Below are 27,794 nucleotides of genomic sequence, written 5' to 3' on the forward strand. Positions count from 1 at the left end.
GTCAATAAGTTAATATGTAAACTGCACTGTGGTATTTACCAGCACCTTGCTTCCAGGAATACCAGCACCATCAACACATTCAAACGATCTGTTTTCGCTCTTAAGCAGGTGTCTGTCTCAAGACCATCAGCCCTAGATCTGGCATCCACAGCTTGGTGCATAGCTAAGGAATGGCACATAACATACTGTGCTGGTTTCCTCGCCCCCCTAAGGTGAGTTGCAGATGGGTGGGGTTGGAGGGAGACACAGGAGGAAGAGCGTGAAACCAAGGGTTGATCTGAGGTGTGGCCCCTGTTGCTATTGCCAGGGGCAGCACTGCTGAGTCAGGGCCCCAGGCCCAGAGCCTCAGAGGTATTATGGGTACAGTGGGATCTAAAGGCCTGAAAACTTTTGAGGCTCTGGGCGCTAGACACAGAGTTTGTGGGAGTTCTAGCAGGGCTGGCAATTAAACGCCATGGATGCGAGTGATTCCTGCACAGCACAATGAACACCTTCCTTGTGAAGAATAACCCCTGTTAAGCTCAGACCCCAGAGCATGGGAAGAGAAGGGGCTTGGTTCTCATCCTGGCTCCAGCAAAGTAGAGAGCTTGACACACACCCTGTCCCAAATTTCTTAAAGGTGAAACCAGGGTGGCCAGGGGCTAACGGGAGCTGCAACTCCCTTGGACAGCTCACCTGAGCTGCCCTCCCCGTGCCTCTGGGGCTCTCCCCATGCCCATCCCACCCCTTGCAGCCTGCAGCCAACCTCACCTCTGTCCCCCCTCCTGCTCCTGTGCCTGCTGGGGCTGATCTCCTACCCTAGCTCAGGGACTGACCTTCACTCCCTAAGCCCACAGCTGGGGCTGACTCCCGAGTTCCATCATGCCCGGGGCTGGAGCTGACCCCTCCAAGCTTGGAGGCTGATCCCACTTTGATTCCTGTGGCCACCCACTGCTAGGGCTGGGCCCCACTATCCCAGCCCCTGAGCTCTGTAGTGCCCATGGCGGGGTCACACACCCCAACCTTGGGCCACTCTCATCTGTGGCTGGATGGTGATTTCCCCCCTCTCCTAAGCCCCGTGCTACCTGCAGCTGGGCCTGAGCCCTCCTCAGGCCCACTCTGCCCACTGCCGGGGCTGATCGCTCCCCTCCCCGAGCTCTGCACCTCCCCCAGCTGAGGCTGACTGCTGCTTGGCCAGCTTTGCACCCCACTGCTGCTTGGCCAGCTCTGAAACCAGCACTGGCCCCAGCAGCACGTCTCCGCTGGCCTGCAGCTGAGCCCCGGGCAGGAGCTGCCACTCTGCTCTGTCTTGCAGCTGGGACACATGCCAGGTGCAATGAAAAAGTGGGGAGGGCTGGGCAGGGAAAGAACTGGCCAGCCCACGCCCGATTGGTCCTCATGCCTGGGACCCACCCCTCTGCACAGTGCCCCATTGCTCCTAGCAAACCACTAGTTTCGGTGCTACCCCCAAAGAGAGCATGCACCTGGCAAGCTCAGCCTGCCTGTACCAGCCTCTCCTCCCCTGCAGGATGATGAGTTCCTGAGGTAAAATCCACCTTCCCTTGCAAAGAAGGGCTCACTTAGCCGAATGGAGCCCACCCTGCTCAGTATAAAGGAGGGGAGTCTGGGGAGCCCAGTGTCAGAAACCACCCTTCCAGAAGCAGCAGCAAGACACCCCCGCGTCCTCCTCCATAAGTCATTGCCTGCTTCAGCAACTGAATGCGTGTTTGCGAGAGGGGTTGAACAAGCAGTAGGACTGAGTGGACTTGTAAACTCTGAAATGTTACATTCTTTTCTTGTTAATTCTGCATTCATAAGTTCAGTTCTCCTGATGAAGAGATGGCAAAACAGTACTCTAATGAGGTGAATTGAAGTTTTTATTACAAACATTTGCACTGTAAAAAATAGCAAGCACCGTACACTTTGTATCCTGTAATGTAATTGAAATTAATATATAAAAAATGTAGAAAGCATTCTAAACATTTACATAACTGGTATTCTATTGTTTTAACAACACAATTTTTTTGAGTAATCACTTGACAGTGCTAATTTTTAAATCATGTGCGGTCTTGAGTCTTTTTTTTTTTTGGAGGGGGGGGGGGATATTTAACTGCTCTCAGAATTGTGGGCTGTAGAAGAAATGAACCCAGCCAGTAATGGAGCAGGTCTGGTCCCCTTCCCCTCCCCTTCCCAGAATTCACATATCACTCAGGTTGCGCACACGGGGTTTCTGGTCAGCATCTTCAGCAGAGAAACGCAGCATGTCACCCAGTCACACCCTTCCCCAGGACACCCATTAACACCGCCCCCTGCCGTGAAAAATATCATTTGCAGCTTCACAGTTGATGTCTACAACTACCTCATCATCATCCACCATCACACAGCAAACTTCCCTGCCACTCTGACAGGCCAGGACCCAACCCCACGCCCTTCTCATGGCTGGCAACAACAAGCACCAGCACATCCCACCGCTGACCGGCTCAGTCCACCATCTACAGTGTGCCTGTCCCTGGGCTTCTGTTAAGCTGTGTGCCAGCATCCCCTGCAGGGACTCCAGACTGCAGCAGGGAGAGCTGCCTCCCGCCCCAAACCAGCTGCAGTTTTGAGGGGGGGGGGGAGGTGCTTCTCCCTGCTAGCCTTAATCCTGAGCTACTGTGACTGGGTGACAGACTCACTTCTCCCCATTGACATCGGCACAGAGCTTCTGAGGCTGGGGGAGAGGTGCCTCTGCCCACCGGCCTCCTTATGGGGCTGCCCTGGACTTGGAGGCATGTGGAGAGGTCCCCGCCCAGATTAACCCAGAACTGCCCGCTCTGGGGGACAGGAGCCCCTCCACCAGTCAGGCCTGCTGGAACTGCTGCAGTACTAGGGAAGCTCCTCTAAGCTGGTGCTGAGCTACTGTGGGCATCCTCTCCCCCCGGGGCGGCCTGCACCCCAAACTCTTTAGCCCATCCCACCCCAGAGCCCTCACCTCACTCAATCCCTCTGCCACAGCCCTTACCCCTAGCCTGCATTCTGAACCCCCAATCCTTGTCCCCACCCCAGAGTCTGCACCTTCAGGCACAGCCCTCATCTTTCTGCACCCCAACCTCTGCCCTAACCCTTGAGCCCCCCTACACCTCAAACCTCTGGGCACTACTGCTACCCCACACTGCCCGTGTGCAGAATGCCTTTTCTTATATGCTCACCTTTTTATTGTTGCACATGGACATAAAAAAAAGAGAGGGCACTTTGTCCCACACCACCGCTGGAGCCAAGATGCTAAGTGAGCCTGCCCCAGGCCAAGTTCTGCCGACGAGGCAGGCCTCCACCAGAACCCCAGCATTGCTTCACACTCCTTGTCAGAACAAGGCCCTGGTATGGGACGCGGGAGCATGCAAGAGAGCTCCCAAATGTGCCGGGGCACAAGGAGCCAATGCTCCGCAAGGCTCACATGAGCAATTACATTCACAGTAGGATGGAGCAGGCATCTCAGCCTTGGCTATAAGGCCGGAACGGACCAGCAGATGCAGGGCCTTCTCACAATCTGATGGCACCTTCCCAGACTGTTTCAGAAAGCTGGGGTTGAGCCTTGCAATTTGCAGCTTACTCAGTTTTGCTAGGGTGCAAATCTGCTAGGTATGTGTCCCTCTGTCCCCCGAAAGAGCCAGGTAAGGGATCTCTGTTGCACTCACCCTTCTCAATACCTTCTGCACCCGTGCTTTGCACACCTCCCACGACATTTAGTGAAAAGCTGATATGAAAGTGCCCCAGTGTGCTGATGTAATATAATGTGACACACAAATGAATCAGAAAAATTCAGAAAACAGATATAGGAAGCAATATATGCTGGCATCCATATGCTCCAACCATCATATTAGTTAAAATCAGCTCCTAAAAAAAGGCCATTTCTTAGCCCTATCAAGATTATGGAAAATAAGTCCTTATGGGTATGTCTACACTACAGCGCTAATTCGAACTAACTTAGTTCGAATTAGTTAATTTGAACTAAGCTAATTCGAACTAACGCATCTAGAACTAAAAACTAGTTCGAATTAGCGTTTTGCTAATTCGAACTAGCATGTCCACATTAAGTGGACCCTGAAGCGGGGTTAAGGATGGCCGGAAGCAGTGCAGGCAGGGCATCAGAGGAGGACTTAGAGTGTGGAGATGCTGTCTCAGGCTAGCCAAGGGCTGCGCTTAAAGGGTCCCGACCCCCACCCCGGACAGACAGTTCTCAGGGGTGCCCCGCTTGAAAACCAGTCCTGGCTTGGAGTGCCCTGAGTGCCCACACTGGGCACATCACACCACTCGGCCATCAGCCCGGCTGCACTTGCCGCAGGCTGCCATCTGGGCAGAGAGGGGAATTGGGGGGGCTGCAGGAGAGCTTCCGCCCCCAGAAGCCCGCAGAGCCAGCCCAGTCCTCCCCATCGGGGGCTCGTGCCCCATTCCTCCCTCACCTCCTTCCACTTACCCTTCCCTAGCCCCCCTTCCTGATGTACAAAATAAAGATAACGTGTCTTCCAAAATGGAATCTGTCTTTATTGAACAAAACTGGGGGAGACTGGGAAAAGGAGGTGGGAGAGGGGAAGAGAAAGGCTGGGAGAGGGGAGGGCAACTACAATGTTCAGGGGTTGGGAACAGGTCCCATATGAAGAGAGGCTAAAGAGACTGGGACTTTTCATCTTAGAAAAGAGGAGACGGAGGGGGGACAGGATAGAGGTCTCTAAAAGCAGGAGTTGGGTGGAGAGGGTGCATACAGAAAAGTTCTTCATTAGTTCCCACAAAGAAGGACTAGAGGACACCAAAGGAAAGGAATGGGCAGCAGGCTTCAAACTAGTAAAAGAAAGTTGTTCTTCACAAAGCAAAGAGTCAACCTGTGGAACTCCTTGCTGCAGGAGGCTGTGAAGGCTAGAACTAGAACAGAGTTGAAAGGGAAATGAGATCAAGTGATGGAGGTTGGGTCCATGGAGTGGTATTAGCCAGGGGGTAGGAGTGGTGTCCCTGCCCAAAGTTTGTGGAAGGCTGGAGAGGGATGGCACGAGACAAATGGCTTGCTCACTGTCTCCGGTCCATCCCCTCCAGGGTCACTAGGGTTGGCCACTGTCGGCAGACAGGCTACTGGGCTAGATGAACCTTTGGTCTGACCCAGGACGGCCATTGTAAGCTCAGGGCTCAGGGTCGGGGGTCTCAGTGGACCACCTTGATTTTCATGCACACCTGCTCCTGGGTGGCCAGGCTGGCAGCTCTCCTGCCCTAGACGGCCACCTTCCTGTGCCTAGTTCAGAGATCGTGGACAAGGTCCACGATGTCCGCAGTAGCCCAGGCGGGTGCCCGCCTCTTGCGGTCCCGGTCAAGCTCCCGGGAGCCGCCAGCCTGGTCCTGGGAAGAGGGGGAGGGCTGGGGGGCATCGGGTGGGTGGCTCGATCCGTGCCAGGTGCAGGGTCTGCTGGCTGGGTGCTGGCAGGCTTGCACCTGGCACAGGCACCGTAGCCAGTCCGTGCCCCTTTAAGGGGTCAGGGGCCGGGAGGGGGGCATAGAGTTTCCCTGGTGTTGGCCAGAGTGGCCACCAGGGAAACCTGGGAAGCCTTAGCCTCCCACTAGTTCGAATTAAGGGGCTACACACCCCTTAATTCGAACTAGTAAGTTCGAACTAGGCTTAGTCCTCGTAGAATGAGGTTTACCTAGTTCGAACTAAGCGCTCCGCTAGTTCGAATTAAATTCGAACTAGCGGAGCGCTACTGTAGCGCCTATGAAAGTTAGTTCGAACTAACGTCTCTACGTCTCTGTAGTGTAGACATACCCTATGACTCACTAAATTTAGTGATATCGATCTAGCTGATTCCTCTTTAACCAGTCTCTGGAATCTGGCTCTTGCATTAATTCATTAGAAGGGAAGTACCTTAAATTCAAAAAGTACAAAATCAATAATGGATACAGCCTTCTTCTGGGACTCCATAGCTAAGGAAGTTTAGCAGCAGCCCTTGTTTAAATCCATTGTGGTTAACTGTCACACCATATTTCATGTATCATTTTTATTGTACTTTTCCTTGACCTCAACATCCCAGATTTTGACAAAGACTTGCATGAGCAAGGGCAGGTAAGGCGTATGCTACTGTGTAGCAACACTGATCCAGGAATAATTTCTTTCTCTGCATCCAGAGTATTGTAAATTCCCCATAACATTTTTTGAGACTGACATCATCCCGTTTCACCTAAGAGCATCTCCCAGAACAGAGGAGAAAGTCACAGTGGAAATGTCTCAAGCTACATTGTATATCACAGCTTCTCATAGTTCATTTGAGTCACAATGATTGATTTTCCATAATCTTCATAGGGCTAAGAAATGGCCTTCCAGGAGCTGATTTTAACTAATGTGATGGTTGGTGCATATGGATGCCAGCATATATTGCTTCCTATGTCTGTTTCCAGAATTTTTCTGATTCATGTGTCACATTATATTACATCAGCACAATGGGGCACTTTCATACCAGCTTTTCAAGACGTTAAACAAATCTAGAACATAAATCAAGTTAAGGATCCCGAAAAAGAAATACAATGGGCCACTCACAAAGAACAGTCAAAGGGACATCATGTACCAATTAGTCTCCTCTGCCTGAATGACTCAGCAGAAGTAATTTTCTCTGACCTCAGCTGCAGCCAGGGTGCTGACAGATAAGCATCACCAGTTTTACCCATCAGGGCTATGTCTACACTCGCGGCTTCTTGTGCGAGTAATATGCAAATGAGGCTAAGCGTGGAATATCGCCGAGCCTCATTTGCATATTACTTGCACAAGAAGCCGCGAGTGTAGACATAGCCGACAAGTTCACCAGACAGGTTCTGGAATTTGTCTTGTGTATGTAAAAATATTTCTATAATATTGAATACCATGTTACCAGGCCAGGATTATATTAATATAATTTCTCCTTCTCATGAATATACAGTTCAGAGCACAATACATGCAAACACAACACGGAACATGGTCTGAACGCTTTTACTGTCATTTTCTGAAGAACAGGTGATCCAGCCTCTTGGGGTTCCTCATGGAACATCCTCAAAATTGGAGCTACACATTAGTTCAGCCTTACTCAAGATCTCATTAAACTAACAAATGAAGAACACTTTTCTTCCTTGTTTTAATCCCATCAAATGGGGTCCAGTCTATAAGTTCTCTTCCTCCACAGTGCTCTGTTCAGTATCATATCCTCTTATCACACTATTGGCTAACAAGCCTTCCTTTATGTTGACATCTCACCGCTTCTTGTTGGGTCAGCCTGTCTTTTTTTGGTCAATCTTGGTCAGGTGGACTCTCTTACCCATATAGTTGCCAGGACTGTGATGTACACCATCAAACCATCTGGGCCTCCACTGCCTCATTTTTTTATTTAAGGATGTTATTTTGAGCATGTCTCTAACATATATTTAGTCTTTCTTGCTTAGGCCACTCATCCATCTCAACATTCACATTTCTGTGAGACAGATCACCTGCTCATGGTCCTTCTTTGTGGTCCAACACTCAGTGTCATCCATTGAAACCGAAAGAGGTACCGTTTTGTAGACTTTCCCTTTTAACCTTATCAAGATCTTCCTGTCACATTCTGCACCACCTATCTTTTCCCATTAGAAGCAGGGATTTATTATCCTAGCTCTACTTTTGTCTTCCATTGCCCAAGTCTCTGGAACCCAAATTCTGGAGATTTTGCCCTAAATCTGGAAATTTCAGTCCTGTCTGCTAATCTAGTTTCAAGGACAATTCTCCAGCGTTCACATTACTGGAACTACACACCCTTGTACTTTGTGTGCATATTTTGAGCTCATGTCTCTTCAAACATCTCTCCCTTGAGCAAGATCCTCGTCTCACTGCAGAGAACGCCATTTTCATACAGCACACACCGAAGTGCCTCTTTCTGGATGTGTCTCGTGAGAGTATTTAGGACAGGTAGAAAGGGTTCTGTGCTGATGCCTTATGCTCTCCAACTTTAATGATAGCTCATCTGCTTCACCACCAGTCGGAACTTCAGGTGCTGTTGCACCTACATATAAGGCTTCAACAACCTGCACAAAGTCCCACACAATTTTCCCCCTCACACACAACCAGATGGCTACCCCTGGAATTCAGTCAATAGCTTTTTCCAGATTCAAGCACTTCACGGGAATACTTTTCCCCTGCACTAGCCCATTCCAAGCCCAGTTGAAAAGGAGGATTGGCAGCTGGTTGTAAAAAAATGCATTGATACTATAGTCCTGAAATGAATCAAGAACATGAGGAGTATTCTAGAAAGGATGCACAGTGCCCCCTCCCAAGTGTTGTGGAAAGCTGACCAGGGCCATGCCATAACAGCTAAGAAAACCGAGGGTATGTCTACACTACAAAGTTAGTTCGAACTAACGGACGTTAGTTCGAACTAACTTTAATAGGCGCTACACTAGCGCTCCGCTAGTTCGAATTTGAATTGAACTAGCGGAGCGCTTAGTTCGAACTAGGTAAACCTCATTTTACGAGGACTAACGCCTAGTTCGAACTAGCTAGTTCGAACTAAGGGCTGTGTAGCCCTTTAGTTCGAACTAGTGGGAGGCTAGCCCTTCCCAGGTTTCCCTGGTGGCCACTCTGGCCAACACCAGGGAAACTCTATGCCCCCCTCCCGGCCCCGAACCCCTTAAAGGGGCACGGGCTGGCTACGGTGCCGGTGCCAGGTGCAAGCCTGCCAGCACCCAGCTAGCAGACCCTGCACCTGGCACGGCACAGAGCCACACACCCGATGCCCCCCCAGCCCACCCCTTCTTGCCCGGACCAGGCTGGCGGCTCCCGGGAGCTTGCCCTGGACCGCAAGAGGCGGGCACCTTCCTGGGCTAGTGCAGACATCGTGGACCTCGTCCACGATCTCCGCACTAGGCACAGGAAAGTGGCCGTCTAGGGCAGGAGAGCTGCCAGCCTGGCCACCCAGGAACAGGTGTGCATGAAAATCAAGGGGGTCCACTGAGACCCCCGACCCTGAGCCCTGAGCTTACAATGGCCGTCCTGGGTCAGACCAAAGGTCCATCTAGCCCAGTAGCCTGTCTGCCGACAGTGGCCAACCCTAGGGACCCTGGAGGGGATGGACCGAAGACAGTGACCAAGCCATTTGTCTCGTGCCATCCCTCTCCAGCCTTCCACAAACTTTGGGCAGGGACACCACTCCTACCCCCTGGCTAATACCACTCCATGGACCCAACCTCCATCACTTGATCTAACTTCTCTTTCAACTCTGTTCTAGTTCTAGCCTTCACAGCCTCCTGCAGCAAGGAGTTCCGCAGGTTAACTATTTGCTTTGTGAAGAAGAAGAACAACTTTCTCTTACTAGTTTGACGCCTGCTACCCATTCCTTTCGTTTGGTGTCCTCTAGTCCTTCTTTATGGGAACTCAGGAAGAACTTTTCTGAGTGCACGCTCTCCACCCAACCCCTACTTTTAGAGACCTCTATCCTGTCCCCGCTCCATCTCCTCTTTTCTAAGCTGGACAGTCCCAGTCTCTGTAGCCTCTCTTCATCTGGGACCTGTTCCCAACCCCTGATCATGTTAGTTGCCCTCCCCTCTCCCAGCCTTTCTCTTCCCCTCTCCCACCTCCTTTTCCCAGTCTCCCCCAGTTTTGTTCAATAAAGACAGAGTCAATGTTGGAAGAAACGTTATCTTTATTTTGTACATCAATAAGAAGGGGGGCTAGGGAAGGGTAAGTGGAAGGAGGTGAGGGAGGAATGGGGTACGAGCCCCCGATGGGGAGGACTGGGCTGGCTCTGCGGGCTTCTGGGGGTGGAAGCTCTCCTGCAGCCCCCCGATTGCCCCCTCTCCCCAGATGGCAGCCTGCGGCAAGTGCAGCCGGGCTGATGGCCGAGTGGTGTGATGTGCCCAGTGTGGGTACTCCGGGCACTCCAAGCCAGAACTTCTTTGCAAGCGGGGCACCCCTTAGAACTGTGTGTCCGGGGTGGGGGTCGGGACCCTTTAAGCGCAGCCCTCGGCTAGCCTGAGACAGCATCTCCATGCTCTAAGTCCTCCTTTTATGCCCTGCCGGCACTGCTTCCGGCCATCCTTAAGCCCTGTTCAGAGTCCACTCAATGTGGACTTGCTAGTTCGAACTAGCAAAACGCTAGTTCGAACTAGTTTTTAGTTCTAGATGCGTTAGTTCGAACTAGCTTAGTTCGAATTAACTAATTCGAATTAAGTTAGTTCGAACTAGCGCTGTAGTGTAGACGTACCCAGAGTGAAATACCCGTTAAATAGATCATGTAACTTCCATTGAAATGTTATCTGTTTAGAAGTGCCTATATGGTTTTAATGCCTTATAAGGATTTTTGATTCAGATCTGGTGAAGAAACACTTGTATTTATACTTGACATGTCCTGTATTAGGAGCTATCTTCTACCAATTCAGGGGGATGGATCTGATCGCCTAGGAAGAGTTTCTATTTCAAATTACTGTGATCCTATTTCTTTTTACTTTTTCAAGTTTGCTCTGGTGTTGTAAACCTCCATCCTTAGCTCTCTAACAACAATATGCAGAGAACAAATGTGATTTACTGAGGAACATCCCGTTTCTGTCATAGGGTTAGGAGAAATTTTAATTCATATTCTGCCCCACGTCACAGCTGTACTGGTTACACTCCCTTCCTCTTTCGCTCACTTCTCCAGTCACTTATATGGAATTTACACCAGCATAACTCTACTGATTTCAATGGAACTACATCTGTTTTACACGAGTGTGAGAGGAGAGTTAGGGATGGCGAGGAAGGAAGAAAGCTGTAGAAAATTTGTCAGACAAGATTTTTAAGTACATTTTCATCGGTATAGAAACACTTTGCATCCTATAAGCATGAGAGGGGCTCTTTCAAAGAGCCCCCTAGAAGTAAGCCAGCTCATCATGCGTCGTCTTGCTGCTCTGATAGCTGGCGAGGCTCAGTGGTTTGTTCTCGTGAGGAAGGCTTTTGAACACCCGCAAGTGCAAGAACTCCTCATTGCCAACATGGACCTGAAAGGTAAGAAGAAAGGGACAGTGTATGACATGGGGAAAAAGCCTTCCAGGGACAGGGCATTCTAGAACGGGCGCGCTTGGGGATAGGGGAAGGGGCGCTGAGGAGGGGCCATCTTCTTACTGGGGCACAGGTGAGCTCACTTCCTGACTCTTTCACATACTGACTGTGTGGCCCTGGGGCAGGTCACTCAAGCACAGAAAGGTTGTTTCCCACCTGTAATATGAGGATCATCCTACTGGTTTACCTGCCCAGGGTGGGGTTCATTTATTAATGGAAGGAAATGCTCTAGTCTAATCTAAGCTGGGACTGCAAACCCTACAATGCCTTCTAATCACATGGCTGGTGCACGGTGCCACGCTAGGGAAGAGTGGCTTGTTTGGTGTCACAACAGACAAACGTACATTGGGTTTTCCCATCGCCCTCTTCTGGGGCACTCCCAGTGAGTCCCCACCTGGGAACGCTTTGTTCCCAGCTCCTTTTGCCCTAATCCAAGGGGCTCGATACCTGAGTCTTCCCACAGTCCTTGGCTCAGGTCTTCTCCCCAGGGCTCCCTCTCTTCCAGCATTCCACTCCCCCAGGCCCACCCGCCTGCCCGTCCTACCCCACCCTGCTCAGGGGAATCCACCCTCCAGCAAAACCCTCAACTTCCAGGCTCAGCTTCCCCAGACTGAGCTAGCTCTTCCCCTTGGACAAGGGGACGCTGCCTGAGACCTCTGCTTGTCTGGGGGGTTCCCAGCTCCTCTCCAGCAGCTCACACCTACTGGTCTCCTTCTAAACTCGGCTCTCTGCCAAGCAGCTCCTGTCAGATCTTCCTTGCTGCTTCCTGTCCCTCTCCGTATCCCCTTAGACTCTCCAGGTCTCTCGCTCTCTCCTGGTCTCAAACAGTTCTCACTTGCCAATATGCCCCCACCCCCACCCCGCACAGGGCCCTCTTTTAAGCCCAACCGAGGGAGGGCTGATGAGTAACAGGTGTGCTGCACCCCACTCCCTCTTAAAGGGTCCAGTCTCTCTGGGATATGGATGTAGCAGTTTAACTGGGTGTCTGATATACTGATGTTTATTGGTTTCGGTGAATGGTTAAACTCTTGCAGGATTGGAGCTGCCAGTAGCCGGTGAGGTAAGTTGTGCTGGGAGCCCACAGGACTGGCAGCCCGCAGAGCCCGTTTAACCACGTAAGCGGTGGAACTGTAATCGCTTACACAGTTAGTACTTTTTAGCCCTTTTTACTCTGTGGCACTCATTCTAAGGGCCAAATCACAGGCAGCTCTTTGTAATTAACTAATTACTATGCATATAAGATTCAAATTGAGACCCTGTTCCCCACTGCCCTGTACCTTGATGAAGTAGTTTATTCCAGCAACCAGCTGTGTTTTAAATTCCACAGCATTAAAGACCTCAAATTTCTTCCCTTCTTTTTCTTCCACCTGAAGCTTCACCTTAAGGAAACAGAAGAGTTTTTAGTGCTCAGTCTAGGCAGATGCAAAGTCTGGAACCCAGGCGCCCCACGATCAGTGTTTCCATCAGTACAGGTCACCCTGCCGGGGCATCTGTGCACATGTAGCACTTCCCGCATCTCCAAAACAGAATGGCTGAAGTAGGAGATGTTCCATACAGCAGGATGTAACAGAGCGATGGGCAACCTAGGCTCGTGAGTGGCTGCATGAGTGGCCCTCCTTCCGCCCAGCGAGCCACAAGATTGTCCTAACCGAGATGTTCTCTTGGGCTAGGGCAGTGTTGTGGTCTGCGCTTGGGCACTCGGAATTTGAGGGTTGCACTGACTGAACCTCCCGCAAAGCAGCCCCTCTTTAACTGGTGACAGAGGGAGCGCTCAGCAATTACACTCAGTGTTGTGTGCGATCGGCCTGCACCTCACTTCACGTGCCCTTGCTGTACGTGTGGTCACTCCAGTAATGCCAGTAAGAAAAAACCAATGTGGACAAAACCCAGCAGAATCGGGCAACCCTGTGTGTGCGCACCAGGAACAAAAATGTCTCATGGGCCACACGTAGAATTCCAATGGGCCACAAGTCGCCCACCACTGATTTTAACAGATGGCAATTTCGTGCCTTCTCCCCAAAAAGCCTCACTGAATGAAGTGTGAGTATCTTTGGAATCCAGTGTATTAAACCCAAAGGCTACACAGTACTGTGGGCTGGGACTGTATTTTCTCTCTACACGGGGAGATGTGATATCAAGCCTGGGAAGTAGAACTTCCCGACTGTACTGCATACTGTGCCAGAGAACAATGGGCTTTTGGGACAGAGTATCAAGTGGTTTGGCTGGCGTCTCTTCAGGGGGAGGTGAAAGCAAATTCCCTACTTCCAGTGATGCCCCAAACTCAGTCTTTTGAAGCTATACCCTGAGGAGAGGACGATTGTCTGATGATCACCCCCGAGTCTCAAGATTAAAGGCCAATTTTATATGAAGGAGATAACAGAAGAATGACGGGGGGTCACCAAATGAAATTAAAAGGTAGAAGGTTTAAGACAAAGGAAGTTTTTCCTCACACACAACACACAGTCAGCCTGTGGAACTCCTTGCCAGAGGATGGGGTGAAGGCCAGGACTTTAACAGGGTTCAAAAAAGAGCAAGATAGATTCATGGAAGATAGGTCCACCAATGGCTATTAAGCCAGGCCGGGTAGGAATGGAGCCCCTAGTCTGTGTCAGAAGCTGGGAATGGATCACTTGCTGATGACCCGTTCTGTTCATTCCCTTTGGGGCACCTAGCACTGGCCATTGCCAGAAATCAGGATACTGGGCTAGATGGACCCTTGGTCCAACCCAGTATGGGGTAATGGTTCCAGTCAGCGGGAGACCAGGCTGACTCTCTTCCAGGAGCAGAAGTCCGGATCTCGGGCAAGACTACAGGCCCAGTAGCAGTTTATGAGCCCAGGCCCTGGGTCCGGGCGGAGCAGCAGACAAACAGTTAAGCAGTTCAACACTCAGGCCTGTCTGCAGGCCAAGCAGGGGTCAGGTCTTCTTGCAGGCAGAGGGCCGACAGGCGAGGGGGTTTTCTCCCGACTGGGGGATTCTGCCACCCAAGGTGAGGGGTGGCAGGGGGGACGCAGGCCCAGCCGCTCCACTGCGTCCCAGCCCAGGGCCCTAACAGTGGCCGTGCGGGCTGCTTAGCGGGGATCCTGGCTGCAACACACCAACCAGGTCACAGGTCAGCAGGGATCCTGGCCACAACATGCCGCCCAGCTGACCTCTGTCTCCTCTGCTGGAGTCATGCTGGCTGCCCCTGGGCTGCTTCCTGATTCCTCCTGGGGTCCTACCTGGCTCCAACTCAGCTCCGCAGGGTCTGCTGCAGGGCAAAGGGGCTGGCAGCGTGTCCATGGGCTCTGGGTCCAGGGCAGGCAAGAGTCCAGTCCATTCTTCAGGACTTGGCAAGGGTCCTGGCAGCAGTCTCTGCAGCCCCACCCAGTCGTCAGGGCTCAACAGTAATCATGGCAGCCCGGACCAGTCCTCCCGCCGAGGGCAGCGCAGTGGGGCCTTCCTCCTAGGGAACTTGGGCCGAGCATCTGGCCTGCTTAACAGCCGGGCTTCAACTGAGGCGGGAGGTCCTCCTTTTATACTTCTGGCTCCGCCCTTCTGCTTCCTGTGGGTGGGGCCGGGTGGCCACGCTGATTCACTGTACTCCCCCTCCTGCAAACCCAGTCTTGGGTCTCCGGGGCTGGATTCTGGCTCTTTCACTGGGCGGGAGAAAAAGTCAGCATTTAGATGTTCCTTACTGGGTTGGTGTCAGACCGAGAAGGCGTATTGCTGCAGTGTTAGGTACCAATGTGAGGCGGGCATTGGTGTCTTTCATGTGCTGTAGCCACTGCAGAGGGGCATGGTCCGTCGCAAGGACAAAGGGAGCACCTAATAAATAATAACGGAGCCTCAATGGCCCCTTTGATGGTGAGGGCTTCCTTTTCAATAGTGGAGTATTTGCACTCCTGTGGGAACAGCTTCCTACTCAAATACAAGGCAGGGAGTTCATCTCCCTCCCCCTCTTGTGAGAGGAACACCCCCAACCGTACTCCGCAGGTTTCCGTCTGTAGCACAAATCCCTTATCAAAATCCAGACTAAAAAGCACTGGGTCCTGCGACAGAATCCTCTTCAGGGTGCCAAAGGCCTCTTCACACTCAGCAGTGCTGCTGATTTGTCAGGGGCTGTCCTACTTCCGGAGCGAGGCAAGGGGGGGCTGCAATGGCTGCGGATTGGGGAACAAAATGCCGATAATAGCCAGACAGGCCAAGAAATTGGGCGAGATGGACCCTTGGCACAACCCAGTACGGCCAGTCTTGTGCTGAGAGGTTTGGCCTGTTGGTGGGCCTGCTCGTCCTGAGCCAAGACTGTCCTGAACTCGTCACCACAGAAATCCCCCTTTGAGATTCGAAGGGCCGACTCCTACCAGAGCCCTGGCTGGAGACAGGGTGACCTCTGGTAAGTGCACAAGGGTGGGCAGGTTCTTTTCTTGTTTGTAATGTTTTCTCTGTGTTGCTTCCACCTGAAGAACAGAGGTGCTGGCTTAGAAGGAGCTGTGTGATGACTGTCGCTGCTGGCCGTTGCAGCTCTTCAGAGCCCTGGAGGGAAAGCGAGGGCCAGACACTGGCCTGCTTAGGCACCCTGGCTTGCTGGGCAAGGAACTCTGCAGCCTGGAAAACAGCCCTGGAAAAAAGGATGGAACGGGACATGTCACCAGCCAAGGAAGTGACGGCGGAGAAGCGGGGAGCCTAGAGCGGGTGCCCGTCAGGGAGCGCGCAGGGGAAACGAGCTGTGCATCAGGCTAATCCTTTGGTCTTAGCTCCAGCCAGGCAGTGAGCTGGGGAAGCAGCATGGCTCAGCAGCCAGGGTAGGAGGCTGGAAGTCAGGAGCTTTGGATTCTACATCCAGCTAACCAGCCACCTTCCTTTGTGACCTTCGGAAAGTTACGGCCTCTGAGTCTGTTTCCCCTTCTGTGCTGTGGGAAAAGCACATCAACCCACCCATGCAAAATGCTTTGAAGTTGACGGCTGAAAACCAGGGGTGTGATAAGCCGACAAAACCTCTCCTGGGCAACACGAGTCCACTTTGAACCCCGTGTCCTTTTCAAAATTAAAAGCTGGCATGGATGCACTGAAGGCCTTAGGCATTGCCACGCTCCGCGCATTTGCTACGGTGCATTTGTGATTTTTACAGCATCTCACTCTGATCCACAGAGCCTGACCTAGGCACCCAGGTTCCCGTTACAATAATTCGGGAGGAGCAGGTGTCTCAGACGGAGAGCCACGAAGAGGCAGCATTCTAGGAGCTGATGCGGACAGAAGAGTTATGCCCATCTCCACCCCTCCAGCGGATACAGGTGCCTAAGTCTGGGCTGCAGGCAAGGCGCCTCTCTGTGTCCAGTGATGCACAAACAGGAACCCTCTGCCTGGTGTCAGGGATTTAGGTGCCTACATAGTTTCTCATGAGAACAAGATAGGTACCTGCCTGCCTTGTTCACACAAAACAAGGGGCATGATTGTGAGGCAGATGGAGGAGGGATCAAGCTTTTTCAGTTCAACATTCAGAGCACTCATGATGGAGACCTAGGTTCAATTCGCTCCTCTGCTTAAGGGGGCGCAGGGAGACCCTTGTTTAAATCCTCTTAAAAGTCTCCTGTGGAACAAAGATCCCGTTTCCTATGGGAGTAGAACGCGTGTAACTGAAGGCATGTTAAGCGCAATGTGCGAGGAAGTCTGTTGAATGGTTCTTTCAGAGTACGATACCTGCTTGTGACTGATGATAATAATAAAAAAAGTAAAAAGCATTTTGCATTTCATAACTTCTTCAATCTTTCTTTGAGGCTGCCAGCCCCTTGTGAGCTAGGTATCTTTAGTCCCGTTTTACTGACTGGGAAACTGAGGCACACAGCGAGGAAATGACTTTTCTCACATCACAGACAGTGAGAGAACCTGAGAGAAGTCACAAATTACTGGTTGTCTTTCTGTGCTCTGATCACGTAAGCAGACTAGCCTGGGCAAAATACAGTCTGCGGGCTGCATCCACCCCACCAAGGCAGCGGATCTAGCCCGTGGACACTGCAGGGAGTCCCAGGCAGGCTCCCCACTTGCCTCATCCCACCCACACGCCGCTCGGAAACGTGGCTGTGGGGTGGGCTCTTCTTTAAAAACTGAGAGTCTGGAGGGGAGGCGGGGAGAAAGCTTTAGGAGCTGCTCCCACCCCCAGCACAATCCCATTGGCTGGTTTCTGGACAAAAACTGGCCAGTAGGAGCTGCCTGTTTCAAAAACAGGCAGCCACAAAGCACAAGGGGCTACAGAACACAAGGCTGCTGACAGTGCGGGGGCGGGGCAACAGGGAGGCAGATTCAGGAATGGCTGATAAGTCTCCTGGTAGAGCCTACCTCCAGCACCCCAGTCCCTCCCGTCCCCAACCTTCTGCCCCCCACTTCACATAACCCAAATCCTCTACCCCCCTCCTGTACCCATATCTCCTCTCAGATCTATCACCCCAATCTCCTGCCCCAGATCACAGTCCCCCCCGCCCTAGCTCGCAACCCAAACCCCTGCACCCCCTCCTCTATCCCAATTCCCTGCCCTCGGTCACAATCCGACCCTCCTAATGCCCCAGCCCAGTGCCCCAGGTTACAACTGCCTCCCCTTTCCCCAAGCTCCCTTCTGCACCCAACCTCCATCCTAGACCTCCTCCATTAATCTCATGGAAGAGTGCGGCCCTTGATCACTTTTCCAAATTCTTGGAGTGGCTCCCCATAAAAATTATTCTGCACCCCTGTTGTAGGCAGTAGGTTGAGGAGACGGATGAATTCAAACTTCATTTTTAGGGACAAGACAAATTAATTATACTAACACTAATGCAGCCTTGTAGGCCCTGCCTACAACAGCTGGTCTCACTTCTTTGTGATGCATGGGTATGTATCCCTCAACCTATCACAGTCTCTGGTCAAGGTTCCCTCTAAGATTTCCCAGCCAGGAGTGGAGGGAGTTTTGTTTTGTGCACCAGTATCGAGGTCCTGTGCGCTGGTTCGGATATTATTAACAAATATCTTATACATATTGTGTAAAATGTTATTGAAGAATACTAAATCGTGGGGTAATTAACAGGGTGCATTACTTACAAGTGTTCATTTAATATGAAGTCAAATAAAAAGAAAATGCTGCAACATTTTTGGCATATTTTATTTTTCCACCCTAAAGCACAACACAGCTCCCCGGCTCCACAGACACAGATGAGCTAGAGTCACATGAAGCTCTGGGGCTGATTTTATTACCAGAGAAACACTGACTCACAAAATCATGTGACTGACAGGCATCTCCACTCCTGGGAGGAAGATGTGCTCACAGGGAAAAGGGTTCTATGGTCTAGGAAGTGAGAGGCAGACAAGTTGAGAGTTTCTGTGTAAAGATACAAGGGTTACAAATAAGACTGATGTGTGTGTGTGGGGGCAGGGGGGTGAGAGCTGCTATGGACCATCCAATCATTTCTAAAACAAATAATAGCCAAAACAGAGGACCTGGCAACAATGGGGGACTTTAATCACATACACCTGTGGTAAAGTAATGAAGTAAACGGCAAAATCTCCACGAAGTTCTTTCTCTGTACTGGGAACAAGTTGTGGTCCAGGAAAGAAAAGAAAGTAAGGGGGGGAGGAGGGAACACAGCCATTTTACACATGATGCTGCCCAAGAAGGAGGAATCGGTACCGAATCTGAAGGTGAAAGGCAGCTTGAGTAAGTAGGAAAAGATGGATTTCGTGCCGGAAGGAGCGAGATCAGCAAAGTCAGTCAAATGGACTTTACAAGAAGCAGACTTTAGCAAAATCAGAGAACTGACAGTTAAGGCCCCCGGGTTACAAAACTGCAGGGGAAAAGGAGTTGGAGGAGCTGGCGGTTCCTCTGACCTGACAATCCACAAGGAACCCGACAAGTGGTGGAAAGGCGGGCCAGTCGGTAAGGGGCTGCAGGGGAAGTGCCTGAGGGGGGGGATGCCCATCAGCAAGCGGAAGGCACAAAGAGAGTTATTGTACGTGCGTGGGGTCAGCGCACTGTCTGCGGCATCGTCCCGTGCCCTGAGCAGCAGCTGCGCCTCCGGCCGCTCCGCTCCCCCCGTTTCCACGAGAGAATCGCTGCTTTGATTTTGCGGTGCACGCTCCCCCCCCCCAGGCACTGAGCCCAACCCCCCGCTCCTCCCTTGTGCCGGCGGCAGCTCCCCGGCGCGCCCGCGCTCCCTCACCTCATCCACAATCTGCTGCGTCTCCGGGGTGGCCGCCTGGGCGCCCGTGAGCCCCCCGCACTTCATAGCGCAGCAGCTGGGCCGCCTGGGAGACCCCGAACCAGCGAGAGCGAACGTTCGGCAGCGAGTGACAAAGATTCTGTCACGTGAGCTCTGGCCGGGCGGGTGTGGACCACGTGATACCGATTCATTTCCTCTCCCCGGCAGCTGTTCGCCGGGCAGGGAGAGCTGTTGGCAGCAGGAACCTCGCGCAGCCTCAGGCCCCAGCGCTGGTCTGTGTGTGGCTCCCCCCGCCCCATTGGTTCAGTCTGTGCCCGGCCGGGGGGGGGGGGGGACTCTCGAGCCCTGGGAGGGGCGGGGCGAGCGCGGGGCTCGGGCACACGCAGCGGCAAGTTCCATGGCGCCCGCGGGAGGCTTTGAAAAGAACCTTTAGAATTAGCTCGCGGCCGCTGCCGATCGCTGAAGGGGGCGGGGCAGAGCCGGGCGCGTGGGAGGCGCTGGAAATGGCTCCAGGCATCAGCGCGTTCCCGCCTCCTGGCCTGGGGGGCGGGGAGATAAGCCGGGGGGGGGGCCGGAAATGGGCGTTAGGGGCAGAGCTGCTGTCCCATCCCCGATCCCAGTACTGAAGCGGGTCCATGTGGCAGGTTGATCCTAGGCACTAACCCTACATTTAGTCTGTTGTGTGTGCAATTGTGTATACCTGTGGGGTGCAAGCTTTAAGGCCCGTGTCCTCTCCCCTTGTGCTGCAGGAGAAGGGGACTTTGCACTGAGCTCTACTCTGTTGCCAACTTCTGGAAACATGTTGCAAGGGACACTTGGTCAAATATGCTGGTTTGCTGGGGGCCACTGAAAGTTTTGTCTGTTCTGAAAAGATGTAGTAATACTCATGAACTTTATAAACGTAATAGCCACAAGTCCTCTTAGATGTTAAATCCATTTTACAGAGGGGGAAGTTCAGGCTCACATAGATTATGGTCAAAACTATCAAACTTGGGTATATCAAATTACACTGTGGCCCCTTTGTAATGAATGTTCACAAAGCACTTTAAGATCCTCAAAAGGGATTAATTTGTGTGTTCTGTGCTTGCTTGCTTGAAGCACATAGTATGGTCTGTTTGGGGGACTGTGTGCTGTGCTAGGCTAGGCTGAGAGTTTACTAGTGAAACTAGCTTGCCATCTTTCATCCCTAATCCATTCAGGGTACTTGAGAACGGGGAGACACTAACACAGAACTGGAGTTTACAAAGACAGCTTCTAAGTGACTGGAACTGCAGCAACAGGGAAGTTCTGGGAAGGTGTTTAGAGAGGGAGCATGGCAGGCAGATACACCTAACAAACATACTCTGTTTGAAGCGAGGTGGAGAACCTACCAAACATACACCTCCCTCCCTTAAGGGAGTAAAGGGAATGCAGGCAAAAAGTGTGCAGAAGAATGGGAACTAGCCACTTTAGGGTGGTGAATGGAGACACGTGTGCATTAGCTGTAAGCACTCCATGGTGTTCAGAGACTGAGTACAGACTCTTGAGAACAGAATGATTGGACTGGGGGAACTAAGGGAGACAGATACATAAAGGAGATGTTCAGGAACACAGTAAAATAGTTCCTTCCCCAGTCATACAGTCTCTGTGTTGAGGAGAATGAAAGTCTCAGGGAAGGAGAATGTTAAGCTGGAGTGGAGGGAAATGACCCCAGAGTTGGATGTCATGGTATCCTCTTGCACTGAGTTATTAGGAAGAGAGAGACAATTGTAATGGGGAGTTTGATTATTAGAAACATATTTGTGTTTGTGATAATCAGGAGAATTGCATGGTAAATAGCCTGCCAGGTGCAAAGATTGTGGCTCTCAATGAGACATCGGAACAGTCTTATCGGCAGTGCTGGGGAAGAACTGGTGGCTGTGGTACATGTAAGTAAGGAGAGGTTAGAGAGATGTGCTGGATGCCAAATTTAGGCTGCTAAGTAAGAGTAAAGTCGGAGATCTCCACAGTAGCATTCCATGAAATGCTTCTAGTTCCACCCCAAAGGCCAGTTAGACAAGCAGACTTGCAGGGTCTCATTGGTGTGTAAAAGTAAAAAGGTCTCAGAGAGGAGTTTTTAAACTCAGGGCTGGGGGAAAGCCAATAGGAGTAAAGGAGTCCACGGTTTTCATAATTTGTATTCTAGTAAAGGGTAGAAAATAGAAGTTCATGAAATATACATAGGAACTGAAGAGAAACAGGTCAAGTGAAAAAGTGTAGAGAATCTACAAGTATAGTGCTTTGGCCGCATGACAGGGCATCCCAAGGACAAAACCAAGAAAAGCTGCAGACCGTGGAGGACGATCTGAGAGTCAGCGGGAACGCGTGTAATCAAGAGTCCTGAGCCAACAATAATCACATCTGCTTGAGCCAACGCCTTCGAGAATGCTGTGTTTGGGGCTGGGAAAAAGCAGTTTGTGAAAAAGCAGGATGTGGACTTTTGGGAAGTTGAGAGGGTATAAAGATAGTTGTAATCTTGCAATAAAATGATTTCATGCTTGTACCGGCTGGAGTCCGTGCCTTCATACACCACAAAAAAGTCCTATTCAGTTTTATCACAGACAGTCTTGGCAATTGCAGGCTAGCAGGCCTCATTTTAGTGCCAGACAAATTGATTGTAATTACAGTAAAGAACAGAATTGTCAGCTTGAATGGTAGGACTTCTGTTGCACCAAAACAGCACCTACTGTACTAGCTCAGAGTTGCTGGCAAAGCTGCACAAAGACTGAGCCCAGGACGACTCCCAGAGCCCAAGATGAATGTGAGCTGGTGACAATTGGAATCACCCTTCCCACAATTTCTTTACCTACAAACTAACGACATTTGATCTGGAGTCCCTGGTGACCCCTTGGGGCCTGTAGTGAGGCAGTGTGGCCTCCCTGTAAGCCAGAGGGGGAAGAGCCACACGCTCAGCTCAGGTGAGCAGAGCCAAGCTGAGCTCACCCTGCCCGCTGGAAGTGGAGCAGTGGAGCAGGAGTACAAAAGGCAGAGTACCCAGCTCAATGGGAGCCGAACAAGGGAAGGAAACAGACGTGCCCTGTTGGCTGCAGTCCGCTGACCTACTGCTGAGCCAGGAAGCATCCTGGAGCTGGCAAGGCCTGGTGCGCAGGAGGACCAGAGCTGGTGGGACTACGGGTGGCCAAATACCTGGAGGAACCTGATCCAGAGCCGGGAAGGAAGCCACCTAAGGGCTTTTGTTTAACGGTGTTGTGGGGGAAGAGTCCCACTGAACCAGTCGTAGGACACTCAGGGGCTCTGAGCTTGAACGTAACGGAGCTGGGCGGGCCTGCATTCCCCTGTCTCTGCCACCTTCCTCATGGGATGGCAGCCTCCCTACCGGAGCACTACAGGCTCTTTGCCAGGGCTCCCCTGCCTGGGGTTAGAGCGCCTAGTCTGCTTACTGGCTCCATGGGCCGAGGAGCTATTGACTGCTGGGAGCTAAGCCTGGGACCCTGTGCCTAGCCTTCTAATTCTCCTAGCAGTGCAGTGATACAGTGAGGCAGTGTGACCTCCCGCTGACGTAGAGGGGGTAGGGAGGGGTAACTGACCCACCACAGGGCCTCGTGATAGCAAAGTCACTTTTCAGACCAGGACCACACGTTTTGTAAATATAAATAATTTACAAAGCCCCCAAACTTGGAAATAAACATGAAATTATCCCAGGGAAAGAAACCCACTCATTTCAGTCTGTTAAATGAGGAATCTTGACAGAAAGGAGCCCTAAGTTACTTTCCAATTCTCCTGCCTGCAGTATGTGCGGAGATATGTGTTTGTGTTTGTTTTCCTGTTTATACTTTATTTTCCCTCACAGGGTGCAGCTGGGGCTTGGCCCATGACTCTGCGGATTTGTGCCATTTAATGCAGTCAGCAGGACTGACTCTGCCAGGGGAGTCACAGGGAGGGTTACCACTTTGTAGACCATCTTTTGAACTAATTCTCATGTATAGGCTGGAATCCATTTGTCTTATTCTTTAGCTACGTCTGCCATCTAGTGGCCATTTCTTTTCACTCAATTAAAGCCCAAGACCAAGATTTTCAAAATTGGGTGCCTAAAGTTGGGCTCCTAAATCCACATGTAAGCACTTCTATATAGCCTAATTTTGAGAAGCTATGAGTACCTGAAGCTCCCACTGGCTTCAATGGCAGAGGCTATTTTTAAAAATTGTACCATGATGTGTATTTTTAAGTTTTCTCCCTGCTATTTACTTGTTTTTCCTCAAATGTCATTTTAATATGATGGTTACTTTAATTAATTTGCTGGTGTTTTTCTACACAGAAGCAGAAGCTCTGCCAGTCACAGGCATATGGGGACACAGCAAAGAAAAGGTTAATTAATCCGTAGCTTGAAAAAGCATCTCTACAATTCTGATTACCCTTTTGTTCCCCACAATATTCCACCTCAGCTAACAGTGCAGATTGTAAAGCAAGCCCTTGCATGGCAATATCACCGGGAAGTTTTATTTTCCTGCCCCGGCAAAACAAAACAAAACGACAACCAACCATCAACAGTAGCAATGTTTTTTCCAGCACATTTCCACGGACCTTTGTTTGTCTGTGTTCACCGTAAGCCTAAGGCCATCTTGTATTGCTGCAGTGACTAAGAGCATTTTATAGCGTTTTGAGAGAAGATTAAACCAGATTCACACAGGCTGATAACTGTTGCAAAAAGGGGTCTAAACTTTAAAGTGGATGTTTTCCTAATGATGTACTCTAGGAACTATTTGGGGGAAGTTCTGTGAATTACACCACGCAGGAGGTCAGACTAGATGATCACAGTGGTCTCTTCTAGCCTTAGAATCTATGTAGCACTAAATCCCTCATGTAACGCCATTGTCACCCGTGTGTCAGACAGTAAAACGGATTCTCTGATCCATGCACATGCAAGTTCATTTCAGTCATTCTCAAATGGGAGAGAAATGGGCATGTCTTATGAATAATCTGCAGCAATTGGGTCAACCTTGAGAAGCCCATTAAAGAGTGTCTTTAAAAGTCTTTTCTACTCCTCTCCCAACTCTTAAAGCTTCTCTTTCAGACAAAGGAAATATATCACATGCCAGACACCCCTTGAAAATGGACCACACTTGCCCTGGCTCATCAACCATATAAATCCTCCAAAAGCCTCGCTGCTCCAAAATATTCACTTGGCACAAAACCCAAATCATCTGGTTGACCATATGCATTTCCATTATACTCCACCGAGCCTTTTGTCTATGTATGCCCCTCAAATGCTCATTTTTCCTTTAGCTACCCTCAAACATACACACTTTTGAGGGGCAGTTTCCCCATCTTGATTAGCTTGAGTGAGTGAGTGAGTGTGTGTGTGTGTGTGTGTGTGTGTGTGTGTGTGTGTGTGCGCCTGTCTGAATGCATGGCTGTGAATGAGTGTGTGTGTGTGTTTGGGAGAGTGTGTGAGAGCGCGAGAGACACTTCATTGAGCATAGGGATCTAGTAACTCAAGGATACATCTCACTGAGCTCTTACAACATTCTGCCCCAGGAGCAAGCTGTTACCCCTTTCCACTAAAAAAGGCAACTTGGAGGTGATGTATTAACAGACATAGACCAACAGGACACTTGTGACTTGATCTAATGCACTGATGTCTGTGAAGAACACTGTCCGGCATTCACTACCGCTCACATTGGCAGCCACGGGAAGCAGGGGTTGGAACATCTTCTTATATACATACCAGGGAGGACCACCTGTCCTATTAAATACTTTACATGTTCAGACTGTTGGCTATACGAAGCATTCGGAATATTTATGTCTTTATTTGTTGTATTTTTAAAGGACCCCTTTCCTCAGGTCAAACTGCAAATCCTGTTTTAGTAAAGCCAAGTCCTTTCCTTGGTCTTAACACGGTTAGAGATCTCACATGTAGTCTACAGAGGGACTATTATACACAGTGGGGAAGAGGGGTTTTATACATCAGCATAAAAGCAGAGTAAAATGAAATTGCCTAACCCCCTACCTACACCAACTGAGCTGCAGTCTGCAGGCAGGACTGACAATGGCAAGGCAGTAGACAAATCCCAGCTGGGGGAAGATTTTCACTTGTCCTTTCAAGATGTCCGGATCCTGATTTCTTTAAACCAAACACAGTGTCAGTACAAGGGTCCCTAGATGTAGCCTCTGACAATCTGCCTCCTGTGTGACCTTTGGTGGTGAGTGTCTCTTTGCCTGCATTAGCAAGAAGGTGTGGAGGCTTCATCTGAGCCGTGTCGTTGGTGTTTTTCTCTAAGGAGCAAGTGAAGTCGGCAGAGAGCAGGGGTCTTCGTAGTTGCTCTTGCTACTGATGGAGGTTGAGGGGGTGGAGCCTGTGGAACTACCCAGACTGTTAGACCTCTTGCGTGACACATTGCTCCGTCTCAGCGTGGCCCTGGCTGCTACTTTGAAGGCATGGGCAGCCGTGCTGCAGCGCACTTCCTCAATGGTGTTGCGGGAGGGCTTAAAGAAGATGATGTAGACTTTGTTGAAGAAGATGCAGGCCAGCTGCCCAAAGCTGGCAGCCAGTATGGCAATCACCTCCACAGCTGAGACAAACTTGCCAGAGGTACTGGCATAGGCAGGTATGAAGGAGATCCACACAATGAAGAAGATCAGCGTGCTGAAGGTGATGAACTTGGCTTCGTTGAATTCTCAGGCAGCTTCCGAGACTTGAAAGCGAAGAAGAAGCAGATGGCAGCCAGAAGGCAGGTGTAACCATTCAAGAAGCCCAGAGCCATCAGGGAGCCTTCGTGGCTGGTGAGGAAGATGATCTCGTCCTCCAGCTCATGGTTCCAGTAGCTGGAGGGGGGAGCTGTGTAGAGCCAGATCACACAGATGATGATCTGCACAAAAGTGCACAAGAAGACCAGAAGGAACTGCAGGTTGAGGCCCCACCATTTGCGATGGAGGCTTGTAGGGATCTTGGCTTCAAAAACCAGCAGGACACGATTTGTCTTTACCAGGATGCAGGAGATGCAGAGGACAAAGCTGATGCCAAAGGTTGGCCGTCGCAAGCGGCAAGTCCAGTCCTGGGGCTTGCCAATGAAGGACAGGGAGCTGCAGAAGCAACACAGCAGGGAGAACAGGAGGAGGTAGGACAACTCCCGGTTGGTGGCCTTGACAATGGGTGTGTTGCGGAATTTGGTGAAGACCCCCAGAACGAATGAGGTCAGGAAAATTCCAAGCACAGCAAAGAGAGTCAGAGCTATTCCAAAGGGCTCAGTCCAGGACAGGAACTCGATTTGCTTCGGAATGCAAGAGGTGTGGTTTTCGTTGGACCAGAAATCCTCAGGGCACTTGGCACAAGCACTCGCATCTGCAAAATAAATAGGACTGAGTGAACAGTTTGTTAGACTAGATGGCCACCCTAAATAAAATGGAGCAATGTTTAGTCCTTCCATACTAAATATAGAAGTGCTTCCTATAGGAAATGCTCTGCGTGCTTGGATCAAGAAGGAACATTGCATGATGGGACCTCTAGTCCAGTGGTCCCCAACATTTTGGGGCTGCCAGGCGCCTGGGGCCGGGGCCACTCACGGGCCTGGGGGAAGGGCCAAGCATGCGCCGCACCTGGGGCCGGCACCGGCATGTGCCGTGACCCCAGGCAGGGGCTACCCAGGCACTATGCGCCCGGGGCCGGCACCAGCATGTGTCGCGCACCCGGGGGCAGGGCCGGCACCGGCATGTGCTGCGACCCCGGGGCAGCGTCTCCCATGTGCCCGGGACTGGCACCTGCCGCACACCCGGGAGCGGGGCCAGCCCAGATTGCGTTGGGGACCACTGCTTAGTCTCTCAGGAGCCATGGGTCTGTATTAAAGAAGAAGGCTATTTCTGAGCCACACTTTATAGTTTTGGAGCTGCACTCTGGCTTTCCAGACCAATTCCGTGGAATCATTTTAGAATATGTAGTATCTGCTAGACAGCTCTGTGTTTCTTGTTGTCTTCACTATGTACCTCTCTCTTTACTCTCTCCCTCTGAATTTTATCTTCTCACCTCACATACCTACCTCCTCCGTCATCACATCACGGTGGTATCTGAGTCATTCTGGCTGACTTGATGACAAATGATGGAAATCAAAAGAATATGCTAGCTTCTTTAGCTGCAGTGGGATCCCACTTCACATCCTAAGGAGGTAAATCTTGGATGCATTTAAACTGTTCATCTTAAGCAGACAATCAGTGCTCTTGATTTCCCCAAAGCCTTAAAGCTCTCACTTTAGAATGGCAGGGAAAGGGAACCCTGACTAGCTGAGATCTTCTTTACGTTGTTTTAATCATGCACAACATAAGGTCCCAGATCTCTCCTGTCCAGCTCCAAAGAGCTTGGGAAATGGACCGATCCAGGCCTGGTAGGGGGTACAGTCTGGGCATCACCGGAGCTCCGGGCTCTAGAACCTCCCTCACCTCTCAAGTAGAACCTGACCTAGAAACCAGGGGTCTCTGCATTTCTATCTGCTGCCCAGGTTGTGGGTCTTTGGGCAGGTACAGCAAATCCCATCACAAGTGGTGAAGATAGATGGCATTGTCAACTTTATAGGACTGGTGACCCAAGAGACCATTTCCTTAACGTTTATAGTAGAAGGGCATCGGAACCAATATACTTTAATAGGA

General features: G+C 50.9%; 2 protein-coding genes across 2 annotated transcripts; both read right to left on the bottom strand.

Moving 5' to 3' along the window:
• Positions 1–10,273: 10,273 nt before the first annotated feature.
• Positions 10,274–19,453, bottom strand: LOC102443525 (cystatin-B). Its single transcript, XM_075904445.1, has 3 exons — positions 19,182–19,453; positions 12,298–12,399; positions 10,274–10,959 (listed from the first exon to the last, which is right to left on the bottom strand). The coding sequence occupies exons 1-3, from the start codon at positions 19,245–19,247 to the stop codon at positions 10,831–10,833; spliced, it is 297 nt and encodes a 98-aa protein (XP_075760560.1). The 5' UTR covers positions 19,248–19,453; the 3' UTR covers positions 10,274–10,830.
• A 5,126-nt stretch (positions 19,454–24,579) lies between these two features.
• CASR (calcium sensing receptor) lies at positions 24,580–26,638 on the bottom strand. Its single transcript, XM_075919804.1, is given in 2 exon segments — positions 24,580–25,834; positions 25,837–26,638. Coding segments are annotated over 2 exon segments (1,149 nt in total). The 5' UTR covers positions 26,585–26,638; the 3' UTR covers positions 24,580–25,433.
• Positions 26,639–27,794: the final 1,156 nt, after the last annotated feature.

This window comes from Pelodiscus sinensis, chromosome 1, assembly GCF_049634645.1.
Source record: "Pelodiscus sinensis isolate JC-2024 chromosome 1, ASM4963464v1, whole genome shotgun sequence".
NCBI lineage: Eukaryota > Metazoa > Chordata > Testudines > Trionychidae > Pelodiscus > Pelodiscus sinensis.

Bases quoted from the DNA above. Each gene is read 5' to 3' on its own strand.
- LOC102443525 (XM_075904445.1), bottom strand. From the start codon at position 19,247: ATGAAGTGCGGGGGGCTCACGGGCGCCCAGGCGGCCACCCCGGAGACG. The intron at 12,400-19,181 runs GTGAGGGAGCGC...TGTTTCCTTAAG, and splicing joins CGCAGCAGATTGTGGATGAG to GTGAAGCTTCAGGTGGAAGA. The intron at 10,960-12,297 runs GTACAGGGCAGT...CTTACCTTTCAG, and splicing joins GAATAAACTACTTCATCAAG to GTCCATGTTGGCAATGAGGA.